The following is a 17,047-nucleotide window of genomic DNA, read 5'->3' on the forward strand; positions in this document are numbered from 1 at the left end:
AAATTTTAATTTAGTGAGCATGATTGCACTGAATGAATTGGAAAAGTTGTATGGCCTGAGTTGAGATGATTACAATTACTAAATTGGACCAAGCACTCATACAATAACTGGCTTTGGCCAGCTTCACCTCTTATTGCTCCTCTGGTCCTGGTTATCAAACACAAAATGTGTTATTATCAAAGTGCTCCAGCTTGTAAAGTAACTTCTTGGATACTGCCGTGTTTTACTGCAAATGAGCATTATAGTGTTTCATTCAGGCTGCCTCAACAGATGGATTATGGAAGAATATCTCAATGATCACGTCAATAGTATTATGTGTTTCTTGATAGTTTTCAGCAGTCAGGAAGGACAAAATGTTTATTTTCCTTTAATTTAAGACGCGGCTTAGTTTTTAAGTCAATTTCTAGACACCATTTGACTAAAGGTTTTATGGTCTGGAGTAGTATGTGGTTCCAAGCTGGTTCTTGGATCGGTCCGGTCCCTGTGGCCCTCACATGATAAGTGGTGATAGAAACAGATGGGTGGAGATGAACCTAGAATTTTCCTTTATCAAACATCACAAAACATGCCAGTTACTATATCAAACATGCCAGTTACTACATCAAACATGCCAGTTACTATATCAAACTGTGCCCATGGTAACTGTGAGTTACTGGATCAACTCACAATCTCATAGATTACCAGATACGAATAAACACTGACACAACATCTCTGACAGCCCAAACAAAACCGGATTTTGATCTTAAAATATAGTACTACTTATTGCAAACCATTAATGTAGTTCATCATGTATTATTTTGTCTAACCCATGTTCTTGTAGGCCTATAGGCTAGTCACTGAAACATAAATGCATATATCTATCCATCATTACTTTACATACAGAAAATATTGTATATACCATATATACCAATACTGTCCGTTCATTTTCACGACCCTGATCTACTGTTGAATTTGACCACTTTTTTCTGCCAGATTCAGAGTGAATAGCAGTGCAAATCAGTCAAAATTAGACCAACGCTTTAAAACAGTACCCAACACAACGACGGTAATGTATCATGTTTAAGAAATGCGCTGAGCAGTAACAACTCTCTTTTTTATCACCAGACGCAGAAAGAGTACTCGGAGTTCCTTCCTGTGTGCTGAGGGCGTGCACATCTTCTGCGAGAAAGAAAGGCCCGTGGATGTGATTGGTCGGTGCCGTGAGTGGCAGCGGCGGCCATCCAATCAGGCGGCTTCCCCGCAGAAATGGCATTTTTTCCTGCCGGTTCTAGAAAACCAACCACGAGTTGTCGTCGTGTGGGAGAATCCATCTTGAAGAGAGCTCTCCGGTTGTGTGACCAGTAAGCAGATCTTCCTACTTCTTTAGCCTCTGTTTTTTTTCATAATATCGTTAAGTAAGTACTCTGGCTGTCGCAGTGTGTTTGTTGTTTTAAGGTAGACGTAGATGGACCGTGTGTAATTAGGAGAAAATATAGGCCTTTTTTATTGCGACTACAGCACGGCCTTTGCATTACGTAACTGCGAATTTGAGTTGTAACCAAGCGTCGGTTATCGCTGTGATGCAGATGGTTACACTGTTTCTAATCTCAAACTTTCACCAGAAGTGTACTGTAGATGCGGTGTGGTTAGTGTGCTGTGTAAGTAAACGCTACACTGTTGCCGATTGCTCGCGCTTCTGCAGCAAACACGGCTCTGTACGAATGTATGGAGCGTCGGCCAAAATGGTGGGAAATGCATGCATTGCCACCATGTAAATGGCGAAGCGGCATGAGGGATTATATAACCACTGTGATTGAGCTAAACTTTGCTTCTCTTTTTTCTCTCGATTTAAAGGTATAATAGTGTTAAAAATGTCTGAGACAGAGCAGCAGTTTACGGAAACGTCGGAAAACGGCTACGAAGTCGACGATGATTTTAACGGAGCCGACCACACTGAAGAGGCGGAGGGGAACGACGAGAGCGCCGTGAATGACTGCGGAGAGGGAGACGGCGGAGAGGGCGCAGGGCCCGACGCCGACGGAAATTCGCAAAACGGTGGCACAGAGGGCGGCCAGATCGACGCCAGCAAAGGCGAGGAGGATGCGGGGTGAGTTTTATATAGACACATTACAAAATGGCATGTTTGAATCCTTTTGTGAAGCCGACATTTAAAAATGAGCACTCGTGGTTTGCCATGTTTCTTTGTTCAACCGGCCTTTGTTGGCGCCATATGCAGAGCGAAGGAGGGGGATGGGCAGCTCGTGCAGGGGATCAAATCTAACATGTATCTGGTTCACGAGGAACTATTGAGATAAAGTGTCTGATGCATTAAAACGCCTTTCGTAAAAATTTCATTAACGTTGTAAATTAACATAAGCAACCGTGGTCAGCTTCCCCTACGTCATTGGGCCAACAGATGTTCGGGAACAGTGTGTACATTTACAACCCCCACCCCCACGGGCCATATATAAAGTTGGGAGACGCAGGGCTGCCTGTAATGCTAAACATGCCCCTGTATCTGTCTCCCTGTTCTCAGGAAAATGTTTGTTGGTGGTCTCAGCTGGGAAACCAGTAAGAAGGACCTTAAAGATTACTTCACTAAATTTGGTGAGGTGACAGATTGCACCATAAAGATGGACCAGCAGACGGGGCGCTCAAGAGGCTTCGGCTTCATTCTCTTCAAAGAGGCAGCCAGTGTAGATAAGGTGAGCGAGTAAGCAATTACGTTGAAGCCCAAATACCTGTTGACAAGAAGTTCAATTTTTAATGTGTCCCGCTGTTTGCTTTTTTTAAAGGTTCTGGAACAGAAGGAGCACCGGCTAGATGGCAGAGTAATCGACCCCAAGAAGGCAATGGCCATGAAGAAGGACCCAGTCAAGAAAATCTTTGTAGGAGGCCTTAACCCTGACACCACAAAGGAAGTCATCCAGGAGTACTTTGGGACCTTCGGAGAGGTACATTACTGAACAGATTTGTCAGTTTGTCATGGAATTGAATGCTCGATATATCGGCTGTTTCACAGTTTGTTTTCCTCTTGTGCAGGTGGAGACCATTGAGCTCCCACAAGATCCAAAGACAGAAAAGAGGAGGGGATTCGTATTCATCACATATAAAGACGAGACCCCTGTCAAGAAGGTTATGGAGAAGAAATACCACAGCGTTGGTGGAAGCAAGGTAATGGCAGATTCTGTACGAGGTGAAACTGAGTATGATGTACTAGTTTCATAAATTTGGAAATGCCATGTGAGGCTGCAATGTAATGTGCTCTTGTGTGGTGTTACAGTGTGAAATTAAAATAGCCCAGCCCAAAGAGGTCTACCAGCAGCAGCAGTATGGTGCCCGTGGATATGGAGGACGCGGCAGGGGCCGTGGAGGTAAAAACCTTTTTTGCGTGTGTTTACCAGCAAAATCATCATTTTAAGCTTTAATCCATGGTAGACTTTATATATATGTGCCGAGTAACTTTCTGGATCCGGTGTGCTGGAAAGTTGTGACAAAGGCCTCACCTGTTGTTTCTAGGCCAGGGCCAGAACTGGAATCAAGGTTACAACAACTACTGGAACCCAGGATACAACCAGAACTATGGCTACGGACAGCAAGGCTACGGATATGGCGGCTACGGCAACTATGACTACTCTGCTGGTTATTACGGCTATGGGGGTGGCTACGATTACAGTAAGCGATAAGTCCCCCCAGGGAAAGAAAAAAGAAACTTTATTTTCTTGGTCCTCCTTGTTGTACAGAAGAACTCAGTCCCTTTTTCTCTTGTCCTCCAGACCAGGGCAATACAAGCTATGGGAAAACTCCAAGACGTGGAGGCCACCAGAGTAGCTACAAGCCATACTGATCACACGTAGTGCAGGTATGCATTTTTGCATCATCCGTGGTAGTATGAGAACATAGCTGTAACCATTGGTGCCTTTTGACCCCAAAGATCTCCATCTACTCTAAATCCATTCAAGCATTGTGGTGGGGTTAGGGTAGGCCGTGTTGTGGGGTCTGTGATCATTAAAGATGGATTCATTCCACCTGTCAGCCGTCTTAAGATGCATCTCTACTACTTGATCAATAAGGGTTGAGTTGGTGGTGGTTGAGAACAGGAATAAGGACCGTTTCACCTTTCACCAGGGTGCTAGGTGTATTAGTTAGCGGTCGTGCCCCCTCCCCCCCAAAGTTTGTCTGTCCATTCACTGACCTGTCAAAACTCATTCATGCACCTGTTTGTCTATGTGTAACTGCATGCCATATTTGGTTTATTCTCAGTAACGTTAAGCACCGTGTTTTTCTCTTAAGGTCTAAAGTAAATAAGAAAAAGAGATCCATGGTCTGACCACAACCAACATGGGCTCTGGCTTTTCCTTTGGAGTTGGCAGAAATTTGGACTCATGCTCCATTTGTACAGATCAAGTGAGGAACTGGGGAAGCAAATGTCACTTTTCCACTTTTTATTTTATATTGTTTTGTGTCCATTTACATTTCCAGTGATGGAAGTGTTATTTTTACTGTACTTTTTGGTACCTTTTTGAATCTAATGTATTGTATGGTTGTATTTTTACATGTCTACTGGATTTACAGATGAACAGGAGCAAGAGCTTTTAAAGCTCACAAATAAAACATTTTTTTTTCTTTTCTTTTTTTTCCTTTTGGTGTACCTAGATCTTTAGTTATTTTCTCCCGTGCTGAATGTTGGATGCAAGTTGCATGGCTTCAGATGTGGGGTGAGACAAAATAAGGGATTTAAACTAATCAAAGGGTTCATTGTAAGCGTGTCAAGTGAATGTTTGCAGATGGCCTAGTAGACGAAGACAACCAGCATATATTTTTTTTCATTCTTTTGGCTTTTAAGGAGATTCTTCCCCCATCATGTCTGCAATTTTAAGTGGCTTTACTAGTGTTATTCAACTGAACGCAAGCCTGTTAATGTAAGAGGGTACTCCCTCTCTCACTGGAAACTCATTCCTCTAGTGTCTTGGGCAAATTGGTAGAAATAAACTTTTGGTTTATATTACACATGGATCCTTTTGTTATTATTTGTAAAGTTAATGTTAAATGTTTTGTACTGTTAAATGGCTTGCTTGTCTTGAGTAATGTTAACATCTCTACGGATGCCTCTTTGGTAAGCTGTGGGGCTTCACTACCTGCAGGAAAACTGGCTCAGTGTTAATATCCACCCCACTAGATGCGAAACTGCGGTACTTGCGCATTTTTATGAATGTGACCAGGAGTTAAAGATAGTGGGCTGGTAAGTGCTTAACTCAACCATCTTGTGTATTAAGAACATGTTGCTGCTCAGTGTAGTAAGTTGGGACTAATTATTTTAAATATTGCTACTGTGGCTAAAAGAAACCAAGAGTCAGAATTGAAAAGAAAATGCTTAGTTTATTTAACCGTGATACATTTCTTTGTGGGAGTTCATTAGTGTCACATAAGCATCTTGTGATGCTGTAGCTGGCATCACTTTAAATGCATTGACCTCTAATTGGCCGGGTCTTGTCGCTGAGGTGACTGCATCTCATTCTAATGAAGCGATGCCTCAAAATGGCACTGAACACCTGGAAGGGGGGAAAAGATTTACAATGATCAACTTTAAAGGTTACATGGATTGTTTATTTATTAAGAACCTTATTAGCTTCTGTCTTAGACAGTCGCTTCTCTTCCTGGGGTCTCTATGGTTCTGGACTGCTGACTTTTTAAAAATCTACTGCCACTGCTTTGATATTTTATAGATTGAAATGTATTAATGAGACAGTCAGACTTTGACCAGTCCCATTTCAAAAACAAAAGTCCCCACAGTGTTGAGTGGAAGACGGCAACATGTTCTGCTAAGTGAAATGAATGAACTTGTTTGATCTACTGGAAACTCAAGTATAGATATTCACATCTCTACCTCTGAACTTGATGAATGTGACCATCTGACAATGTCTGATGCAATTAAAAGTTTTTCTACAGGTTTAACAAACCTTAGATGTCTTCCTTTTCCAGTTTAAATGTCACTGGCTTCCATATCTGTGAGAACAAGAAAATTGATCAAGTTATTAAACACTGATGTGGTATTAAGATTTATAGGTATTTTCAGTTTTCAGGCTCTTATTACGTTAAGTGTTCTAAGACACATAGATGCACACCAATCTCAACAGCTGTAGACTCAAGGTGTTTGTGTAACGAACCTGTGAGGATGCGGTCAATACATTGTACCACCAGTTCTGCGTCCTCGATACTGAAACACATGGGAGGCTTAAACTTCACAATGTTTTCCCAGGGGCCATCTGTACTGACACAGATGTTATCTTCCTCTTTTAACCTATTGGAAAAGGGATATGAAGTCAAATGACCATACACCACTTGGTTGAAAATTGAGTTAAAATGGTGGTCTTGATTGCAAAACTATAACCATTAATTGCTGTATGACACTAGCTTTGTACCTCTTCACCACCCTTGCTGCTGTATCTGTGGCTGGAGTCTTCTGCTCCCTGTCTGTAACCAGCTCAAGACCCACAAACAGTCCTGCACCTCTGTTAAAAAACAAACATAAGACACACCATGATTTAGGTCCTTCATGACCCACCTCAATATAAAATCATGATTCACAACAGATGGTCTTATTGAAGTCCCTGCATAACATATATACTGCATATTATTGAGGGGGAGAGCGATTATCTGAAAACAGTCATTTTTACAGACCATTTGTTAAAACAAATACTTAATTTAAACTTTTCATATAATGGAGATTATCTGGTGATCATTTAAATAATCATCTGTCACCCGTTTACTCCTGTCATCTCGCAAAGTAGGTAAGATTGACTGACATTCTGTACCGCTCTGACGTTATGAACCACTGGTAAAATAAACAGTGTCAATATACATCAATTGCTGAGCTTATAAAGACATTCTGGAAATTTAGTTTTATGCAACTGCATTCGTAGTTATAATTTCAATGTGGAAATTTTTGGTTTACGTACCTTCATAGTGCTTGAAAAGTGCTACAATAGTACTCCTAAAAAGCTATTTGAGCCCTGATGTTATGAGACTATTCTTTTGACAAGAGGGATAGTTTTTTGATGAATTAGATGTCCGGATTTAACAAGACAGCTCACAGCTTCCGACGATTATGTTTCAAAATGTCAAAATGTTTTTTTACTATTATTTTCACTTCCTACAGATGTGCTTGGTATTTTAATGAAAACAATCTACAAGCTCAGACATTTTTACATGACACGGTATGGAAAACAGCTGTAAATAATGTAATCATAAGGAATAATAAATATTAGCAACATCTGTGCTTTTCCTACCATGACAATTCAAAATATCTGTTCTGCAAGTCGGCCTAATGCACACACTACTAAAACAATCATTTGGTTGAATTAAACAAAATGAATCCCATAATTAATATATGTGGGGATAACTGCTCTTTTATACTTATGCAAAAATGTAGCTGATTTTTAAGTGTGCAGATGTCCTAATATCATTTTGGAACCCTATAGCTTCTCTACAATGTAATGCCATGTGATGGCACCTTCCCTCAGAGGCATCACACTCTTACACATGTGCACCAGCTGAAAAATGAGTACCCACTATTGAAATAGTATAAATGGATCACAACATTTGATGTTGAAAGTGAAAACACCATGAGTGTGTAGGAGCTTTAATTAATATTGGCAGTGAAATGGTGGTCAGACTGTCCTTTATCAATAAATCTTTTCATGCTTTTTTCTCTATTTTTCAAATATTTATTGTCATGGATTTTTGAGAATAGATAGCATTGGCCTCTACGAGTTTGAAGAGCCTTAGTGCACTGCATCCTTACCTGACAGCGCCAATTATTTGATGTCGTGTTTGAAGCTTTGTGAGCAAATCTTTAAGATGCGCTCCCACCCGTGTGGCGTTGCCTCTTAGGTCCTCCTTCTCTATCACATCGAGTACTGCCAGGCCAATCGCGCAGGATACCGGATTCCCTCCAAACTGCATGAAGTTAGAGACAGAACAAATACTTAAGAGCTTGTTCACGCAGATTTCCACAAAGATAGTAATTGTCTCACTTAAAAGCAGAAATGTGCTTGTCCCTGACGGGCTCGCAGCTGATCCCAGCTGACATTGGGAGTGAGGCGGGGTACACCCTGGACACGACGCCTGTCTATTGCAGGGCACATAGGGACAGACAACCATTCACATTTACACATCAATTAACCTGCATGACTTGTGGGAGGAATACATGAAAACCTGGAGAGAACCCCCCCTAGACACAGGGAGAACCACTACACCACCTTGCTGCCCAAAAGCACAAATTTGACTTTAGGAATTAGAATTATATTAATTTATATTATAATTAATGTTCTTTGCAGGAGCATAGTGTTTATTAAAAGAGATGGGAATTGATACAATATTATTGACACCACTGCAGAAATTGACGTTGATTCCTGAGGAATTTTCCTTGGGAATAAAAGTAGGGGGTTTACAGTGTCGTTTATTACTATTACTATTATTGAGTCTGAACACCTCAGTAATGGCCGGGGTGCTCAGTTGAGTTTCAAATACATGACATTCCTGGAATTTAAGCCCATGTTGTGTAGAAAAGTGTTTCCACCTTTACTTAAACGAATTATTTTACAGACATTACAAGCTGCACTGACGTCATCTTCCTTTCACAAAATGAAGCCACGCTTTGGATAGTTTCTGCTTCTCCATCTTTATGTTGCAAGTTTGACGTCATTCTTTTGCCATCAGCAACTGTCAGGCATCGATAAAAGGAATTGCTAAATTTAGAGACATACAAATACCAGCCCAATTTGTTACCGGTTCTCAACTAGAAATGGTTCTTGAATTACATCCTTAGGGCTAAAAGAATCAACATAATTACCACAAGAATGAGTGACATGTTTACTTTTATCATTATTGAAGACACCTCTCTTTGTGTTTAGTAATAATATTAGATCTTACTATGACATCACATTATACTGAGAATGTCATGATTTACATTTTCCTTAATACAAAAAAGCACCCTAACTGTCTCTACAGTTTGGAAAAGCTGTAGATACCAACTCGAACAATAATCTATTCATATTGTTTTGAGGCTAGTCACCGTATTGAAGTACTCCACTCTGTTGGCTGTGAAAGCTTCCGCTATCTCTAAAGTGGTTGCCACACATGCCAGGGGATGCCCGTTGCCCATTGGTTTACCCATGGTCACTATGTCGGGACAGAAACCCTCATGCAGCTGGAATGCCCAGAAGTGACTTCCAACACGTCCAAAGCCCGTCTGCACCTCGTCTGCCACAAACACTCCACCAGCTGAGCGCACATATCTGTGGAGAGCATGTGGAAGATGCACCACGTCACCACTATTGCACATATGGCTAAGCAAAAAACAGAACCTGATAAAAATGAGTCACTACTCACTCTGCAACTTTAGTCGAGTATCCTCGGGGCAAGATGATTTGTCCTCCAACACTTGGCAATGATTCAGCAAAGAAGGCAGAGATCTTTGGGGAAAAGGTGGTAAATAAGTGATATACATGCCATGCATTGATCACGTTTATTGCAGCATTATACATTCTCTGTATAGCAATATGACAAGTCTTATGAGTGTTAATGTTTCTAATCCGGCTGTGTGAGCTGTGTTAAAGTGTACCTTACGACCCTTCCTGTGCACATCCTCAATTAGGTCTTTTACTGTATCAGCGTATGCTTGGCTGGGGTCAGGGTGATCCTCTCTGTATATGCCTCTGTAGGTGTCTGGTAAGGGTGCCTAGGAGGAGGAGACACACGTTCTGTCAGACAGGCAGGAGTCTACTCTTGGCCAGCAGTTTGTTTAATGATGGTTGTTTAAATGTACAAACCACATGAACCCATTCTTTCTGTCCTGCCAGTTTCCGGAACTTGTACGGGCTAATGTCAATGAGGGACATTAGATGACCGTGGTATGCACTAGTTTAAAGGGAGAGGTCATTATAAATGATAAGCAAGTGTATTGTCAGAGGGTGAATGTGTTGCAAATAGAAGAGAAGACCTACTGGTCAAGCACAATGACGTCCTGATGTTGGGTGTACTGCTGTGCCAAGCGTAGAGCAAGATCATTGGCCTCTGAACTGCCAGAAGAACAGATGACAAAGTCACTGGAATGGTACTTTTTAAGGCATACAATTCTGCGGGGTGCGGCCGTATTACTGTGTATTACCCAGAGTTAACGAAGTAGAAGACACACAGTTTCTCAGGTAGGGTGGCAGCCAGGCGGTCTGCATACATGACTATGTTGTCGTGCAGGAATCGTGTATTTGTGTTCAGGAGGTCCATTTGTGCTGCTGCAGCTTTTGTAATGCTGGGGTGACAGTGGCCCACTACAAAAGAAAGGAACCATACTGCATGTTACTAACACATACAACTGTCTTCCATTAGTAGACCGGAGTGTTATATAGTGCATTGCGTTTTATGAAGGTAATAAATATGAACTATGTACTGGATGATCAATGTTTTACCATGATGGACGTTGCTGATGCAGTCCAGATAGCGCTTCCCATTCTCATCGAATAGATACTGACCTCTTGCTTTCACTATTTTCACAGGGTCGTCTGAATAAAACAGTCTACACGACTCTCTGTAATTAAATGACATGCCTGTGTTAGTAACTTTACGTAACGCACTGCACATACGCGGAGCACACAATACCAGTTCGCTTCACTCTTACATACCCGATTAATCTCTTCCTCATTGCGAGAGTTTCTTCTTTCGTTAGTTTCTCAAGCGCCATGTTCTCTTAGGGGGTTTCTTCTCCGTGTGTAAACAAAGATTACTGACGCAGTGAACGAAAGAGTTGCCTGAGCAGTCACATTTATGAAAAGTAGTAACAGGTCAAGGCATTTTGTCAAGTCTTGACATTCACTACGCATGCGTCCGTGGTAGATTTAGGTTCATCAGGTTTAACCATTTGATAATAAAAAAATAATTGTACCGCAAATTGCTAGGCTACTTAATTAGATAGGTATTATATTATTCTTTATATCTTTATTGTCGATAAAACACTTTTTGGTTCGGCTTTGATTCTCAGCTGTCGCTTTATTTGGAAGGGCCCAACTGTGGGGCTTTTAACAGGACAGAGCCCAAAAAAACAAGTGCAACATATGTGCTTGAATGTCACATATTTAATTGGGAACACGTGACATATTGTATTATATTGGCAAAGTATGTCGTGAAAGTATTATGGGGTTTCCTCAAATGTATATGTTTGTTAAGGCAGTGTATTCAAAACACCGCTGTGATGGTACGGTCCAAAGGCTATAAATACTCCACTGAACCACTCTCTATCCGGTGCGCTGTGTGCAGCTTCGGTTGCTAAGGAACCGCTGAATGCAGGTAATACATCAGGACAGCTGTAGCATGCTAGCGTGCGAACAGACTGCGTAACCAAGCTAATGCTGCAACTAGTAGAGTTACATATTATCGCCACAACCGCTAAATTTATCAACGCCCCTTCTCTTATTCTGTTATAACGAAAATCATAGCGACAACCTGGTACAGTGACCATTAACCGGCAGCAGATAGTAACGTGAGTCAGGACGCTTGTTGTCCTATCAGCTAGCTAACATCACCGGCTAATAACTGAGTGCTCCACGGGCTGCATCGTGTTGCTGAGCTAGCTTTACTAGCTATATACTGTGCTCACTAGAAAAGTCGGTATCCGATTTGGCCCATAAATCTAGCACAGGTCCTACTTTGTCAATGGCAAACAGTTTTCCTTCCGATAACGTTAAGCTTTCGATTGGCACAAACGTGTTTTGTTCTCTGTTGGTTTGCAGAGTGTCCACAGGCCAGAACAACTTCACTAACCTCATTAATGGTCTTAGGTGTTTCGTGGTAGATGTGTCTCGCTAGTCGTTTTTAGAATATGATATAAATCACAACGTTAACTTGAAAGTTTGTAGCCAATTGTAAAGTGATGTTAAAGTTTTAAATCAGCAGTTGGTTGACAGCACTGCTCACGGGTCTGTGGTAGGGTGCAGAGCCTTTTAACCGTGGCTGCTGCTACATGATGAGGTTTTAGCCTGTGCCCCTGCATGTCTTCTGGGCTCTGGCATGTGGGAACTAGGCTAGCAATGTAGCACCATGTTTGCCACAAGGAGGAAGGCCCTGGAGGCCACATCTGACTCAACAGTAAGTGTTGAAATAAGTCTCTTCAATGAGTAGGACTCTACACATCAAGGTTTGTTTTTTTATTCAGATGTCTGACACATAAATTAATACAGTTAAACAGTATGTGTGTATCACATAAGGTTTGGATATCAGCATCAAATGTGATCTAGAATTTGTGTGCAGTGCATTTGCTAAAGGGTGGTGTTTTGTTTTAGAGCAGTAGATAGTTTATATATTGTGTTTCTGGGTGGGTTTAGTTTCAGTTTTAGATACACATTTTAATGCTGTGCAAAGGTTTCCTGGGATGGGCCAGTGCAGGTTAATCTTCAGAGATGTTTGTGGATAGAGTAACCATTAGATCTTAAAAGTTAACTCAGAGGCATAGACACGCAGGCTGTCTCGTGGCCCACTGCTCTCTTGGTTAATCACATTTTGACTTTGCCTTGGTAATATAAGCCCTTGAAACCAAGTCACCGTTCTTTTGTCCCTCTTGCAAAGATACTATGGCATGCTTCCAACCCCTAGCCCCATTCATTTTTCACACACTTCCCCCATCCATCCCCTTTTTTCGACTCTCCCTCCCCCTCCACCTTCCCTTCCATTCACTTCACAAACTCACAACTCTTATCATTTGTGTTTCCTGGACCTAACTGATTTTGATTGCCATGGTGTTGCCTCAAATGCTTTCACTTTGGATTTACTCAGCATTTACTTTCAAATTGCACTAGTCCACGATGTTTGAAGTCACAATAAAAAACTAACCATGTTCACTGTGCATGATGGAATGTGAAGTGTTTCTTTTGTTCTGGGTCTCCTCGTGTCCATGTGTGCTCTCTCTGCCTCTGTGAACATGAACTTCTGCCTTTCATGTGTGAAAGAGGCAGCATGTAGATCCTAGTCCGGTACTTGTATAGTAATATGTGGTCTGTACTTGGAGCGCATTATGCAGGCATTCTGTTCTTTTTTTTTTTTTCTGCTGGCTTTTCCGCATGACAACAGTTATAGCATGTTGGAGGAAAGTCTCCATTAGCAGATTTTACACTTCCGTCCCAGGTCTGATGGATCTCTAACAGCTTATAAGCTACTGTTCAATGAAATTGTGTTTTTTTCTCTGCAATGTGTGTGTGGCCAGTTTCAGTTAATGATTGACATTGTTTCCTAAGGATCCCTTCTCATCCGTCCCTCCTAGGTGGCATAAAAATGACGTTGGCATAGTGAGTAAACTAGTCAGTCTGGCTGGTTGAGGTGTGGAGGGGACACCACAAACCACGCCAGGATTCTGACTAATACAACGACCATTGTCCTCAGTAAATCTCCTCCTCATCTCCATGTCTATCCCTGGATTGTAGCTACAAATATGGTGACGCTTATCACAGAGCAGCTCCGTAAGCAGAGTTTGGAAGAGCCTTATTACAAGGCTTTCTCATTCAATGTGGTGAGTTGGATACGAAACTAAATCTTGTCCTTTCTTTAAAATGCTAATGTTTCCTCAATGCACATAGTTTTATGGGGTCTGATTTTGAATTTTAGTTATATTTCTGTTTCAGGCATTACCTGCAGTCGGCTCCAGTCCCACTGTCTCATGGAGTGCATGTAGATCCACACAAGGCAAGTTCATTGAATTAAAGTGCAGAATTTGCGTCCTTTTGGTGGGAAAACCTGTCTTATGTCTATCTTTTGGTATTTTCAGAGACCAGCTCAGCTACACAACCGTCATCCAAAGCAAACCTTCTGGATGATTCCTGTGGACTAGACTCCCCATGGCCTTCTTCACACTTTGGAGAGCCCCTCCAGTCTCCAGAAGTTTCTTTTACAAACAAAGCTTTCCAAAGCTCACCTCCACCACCACCTCCAAAACGCCACTGCCGATCCCTATCTGTTCCAGAGGACCTGTCTCGGTGTCGCTCCACCTGGCATCCTAGTGCATCCAAGGTTTGGACCCCAGTTATACGTGGCTGCCAAAGTGGAGGAGCATCTAGTTCCAGCTCCGGAGCCAGCTCCTTGCCACTTTGTGGTCCCAGTTCCTCTTTCACCTCTTCCTCCCTACACTCCTCTTCGAGCCCTACCTTCTTTAGCTTGGCTCTGTCCTCTGACTCCCCACTACCATGGAGCTTCTCGTGGGACCCCTGTGACAAATTAAAAGGAGCTTGCTCTGCCTCCTTTGCTACGCCATCCTCCTGCTCCTCCTCGCCTGCCCCCCTGGTTCCTCACTCAGTCCTGCAGCGCCGTTTCTCCCTCTCCCCTGTGCACATTCAGGATGCCTCTGTAGTGCTACTGCCCCCTCAGCCCACCCCTGCTTCTGCTCTGACATATGGCTGTTCTAGCATGGAACACCCAGCCCTGTCTCAATCTCCCACTTCAGCCTGCAGCACACCGTCCTCCTCCAGGCGCGACCTGCATCCAGCCCTGCCACGATGCCACTCGCAGCCCTGCGATATGCGCAAACCTCGTTTGAAGAGGCGCCATGACCCTGATGTTATGCCCTGCCCCAGGCCAGGCCTTGACTTCAGCAAGATGACACAGGTGAGCAATAAAGTTCAGTAGGCTGTTAAGGTGGATAGTTTGTCAATTCCCTCATAGTGATTCATATATAAACGTGGCTCTCAGCTCCCTCCATTTAAGACTGGTGTTTATGAAAGAAACAGGTACTACCATCCATGCAGACTTCCTGCCATTACTAGTGACGCCATCCCTACAGCACCTATATTAAATTGGGTGTGGATCCCAGAGATGTATGATGCTGATAATTAAGATGCATTAATGTGCATTAAGAATAAGACTAGGCCCCTTTTTGACGAGGCGTTGTGACATAACATGATAATCATGCTGCTTCTTTCTCCTGTGTAGATTGGTAATCATGAGAGCATAGTGTACGGCTCAGGTGGCTGCGTTGTTCCAGGGTCCTCCAAGACAGAGCAGTGCTCGGCCTACTCCCCTGCTGAGTTTCTAGGACGCGTCAGCATTGGGCCACTAAGTGAAAGTGAAGAAGAAGAGGACGAAGAAGATGAAAGAAAAAGGACTGCAATAGATGGAGGGCAAAAGATTATTTTTGAAAGAGACTGCACAGAACTGGACTTGAACCTCATAGAAGAAAATTGACCACTCCTTGACGCTCTGAGTGTGATTACTGCATTCATAACTATGTTAAGCACACCTGTAGGCTGTAGAGTCTTTGGGAAACTGCTGCCCTCCTAAGGCACTTTTCCGGAGTTCATAATCAAGAACCAAGCAATTAATAGCTAATATCGCATCAGTGTTCAGATTTGTAACACTCACTAGAATAGTGTTATCACTATTCAGCATTTCACAAAAATGTCAGTGCCTGCCTGTTCAACACTCCATAGGGAAATGTGCATGAGCAAATAAGCTAGTTTTCAAGCACACTGAATTCTGGTTAATATTTTATATTGATAAGTCTTAATTTGTGTTACCCATTGATATGGATCTCGATAGCCTTAAGTTTTCCTCATTAGTGACTTAAATACACATTAAAAGCCAAAAGATTAATCGAATAGTAGTTGACTCACCAGATGTCATCTGTTGGTATAAGCCTGCCATTGGCTGCCTATTTCAGACTCCTCACCTTCCGCTATCTGTTTTGCACGGGCACATTGCTGCATCTGTTGCTCAATGTCGCCCAAGACGAGGATCTGCAGAATGACAATGTGCACAGCCAGACCTTACTGCAATTTCCCAGCTCGGGATCAATAAAGTATTTATATTCTATTCTCTGGCACTGACAAAGGGCTGTGCACAAAGGTCTGGCTATGTGGGATTAATCGAATAGAGGTAAGCATTCCCCATTAGATACTGGTGTAGTCTACTTTTGTATTCGGTTCCCTGAATTTGGACATGACTGCGTGAACTGTAAAAGGTGCAAGCAGGTCGAAATATTAAATGAGTAGCCCAAACAGCATCAGAACACTGATCTATAAATGCTACCCTGTATGCTAAATGGGATACATTCCAGGATTTCACTGCTGTTGCTTAAATCCTTCACAAACCCATGTCTATGTTTACTGCTGTTCTGTCATTGGTTTAGCGTGTCCTTTTTGCACTAACTCTGCATCATCAAAGGGAATTGTTTGATATAGCACAAAGGACAGCTCCCTCTTTTGGAGTTTTTTCAACTGCATGAACATAAGCAGACCTTGTCAACAATAATACTGACGATACTGTAAACTGACCATGCCTTAAGATTAAAATACAGAGTTCTTGGTGCTCTGGTCTTCTTTTCACAGTCAGAAGTGTTTTGCAATCTCCATTTGCGCTGATGTTTTTGAACAGGTGGCACATGCACTATGACAGTCGAATGAATAGCTGAATTGATGCTGGACTCCAGAGGGCACAATGTTACGTGCTGTACAGTGGTCAGAGGGAGTAATACACACGTCAAGCCAATTCTGAGTGGATGTGACAAAGGCGGTTGTGATTCAGATGATTTGGTGGCCTTGCAGAAATGATTTTTCATGTGTTTTCAGATGGAAATATTCCTGTTGCACAATTTATGTACAAATAAAATTTATTAGAAAATGACATTTTTTTCCCCAAACCGCGTCTTGTTTTCCATTCACATTCTGTATCCTGCTTGTAGTCAAAGCTCTTCTGAAATGCCCCCCATATTGTCCTGCATGTTTTAAATCTCTCTCTGTTCAGCTGAATGATGTCAGGATCTGATGTTTGATAAGCAGATGATTTAAATCAGTTGTGTTTGAGCAGTGAGAGATCTAAAAACATGCCCGGCAGTTACTCCAGGAGAGGTTTGAATGGACATTATTGTGACATCTAGTGGCTGATATCAGCATAATACTGATGTTGCATGAAAACTACAATGTTTAGTCAATTCTGACTAGGGGGAAAAAAGGTTTCACATAAACCTGAGTATAGCTATAACAGTAACACTGACATATTTATTGAGACTGGATGGTTGGCTCTTTGAAAACAGCAG

The 17,047-nt window shown here is 42.2% G+C and overlaps 3 protein-coding genes across 3 annotated transcripts; 2 read left to right on the plus strand and 1 right to left on the minus strand.

Moving 5' to 3' along the window:
- Nucleotides 1-1,245: 1,245 nt before the first annotated feature.
- On the plus strand, nt 1,246-4,987 carry hnrnpaba (heterogeneous nuclear ribonucleoprotein A/Ba; the record flags this gene model as incomplete). The annotated part of the gene is given in 10 exon segments (XM_083915287.1): nt 1,246-1,340; nt 1,834-1,846; nt 1,848-2,086; nt 2,516-2,684; nt 2,775-2,933; nt 3,022-3,153; nt 3,263-3,353; nt 3,499-3,654; nt 3,756-3,841; nt 4,273-4,987. Coding segments are annotated over 9 exon segments (1,125 nt in total). The 3' UTR covers nt 3,827-3,841; nt 4,273-4,987.
- Nucleotides 4,988-5,115: 128 nt separating this feature from the next.
- Nucleotides 5,116-10,998, minus strand: phykpl (5-phosphohydroxy-L-lysine phospho-lyase). The gene is made up of 13 exons (XM_083915284.1): nt 10,662-10,998; nt 10,449-10,567; nt 10,151-10,310; nt 9,987-10,061; nt 9,813-9,900; nt 9,605-9,721; nt 9,373-9,455; nt 9,056-9,278; nt 7,784-7,938; nt 6,402-6,491; nt 6,147-6,280; nt 5,940-5,985; nt 5,116-5,531 (listed from the first exon to the last, which is right to left on the minus strand). The coding sequence occupies exons 1-12, from the start codon at nt 10,718-10,720 to the stop codon at nt 5,963-5,965; spliced, it is 1,326 nt and encodes a 441-aa protein (XP_083771410.1). The 5' UTR covers nt 10,721-10,998; the 3' UTR covers nt 5,116-5,531; nt 5,940-5,962.
- Nucleotides 10,999-11,294: 296 nt separating this feature from the next.
- On the plus strand, nt 11,295-16,415 carry LOC310948246 (protein FAM53C-like). The gene is made up of 5 exons (XM_083915299.1): nt 11,295-11,322; nt 13,289-13,534; nt 13,647-13,707; nt 13,790-14,622; nt 14,947-16,415. The coding sequence occupies exons 2-5, from the start codon at nt 13,457-13,459 to the stop codon at nt 15,196-15,198; spliced, it is 1,224 nt and encodes a 407-aa protein (XP_083771425.1). The 5' UTR covers nt 11,295-11,322; nt 13,289-13,456; the 3' UTR covers nt 15,199-16,415.
- The last annotated feature ends 632 nt before the right edge of the window (nt 16,416-17,047 follow it).

Source organism: Echiichthys vipera (assembly GCF_963691815.1).
Source record: "Echiichthys vipera genome assembly, chromosome: 6".
In the NCBI taxonomy this organism is placed as follows: domain Eukaryota; kingdom Metazoa; phylum Chordata; class Actinopteri; order Perciformes; family Trachinidae; genus Echiichthys; species Echiichthys vipera.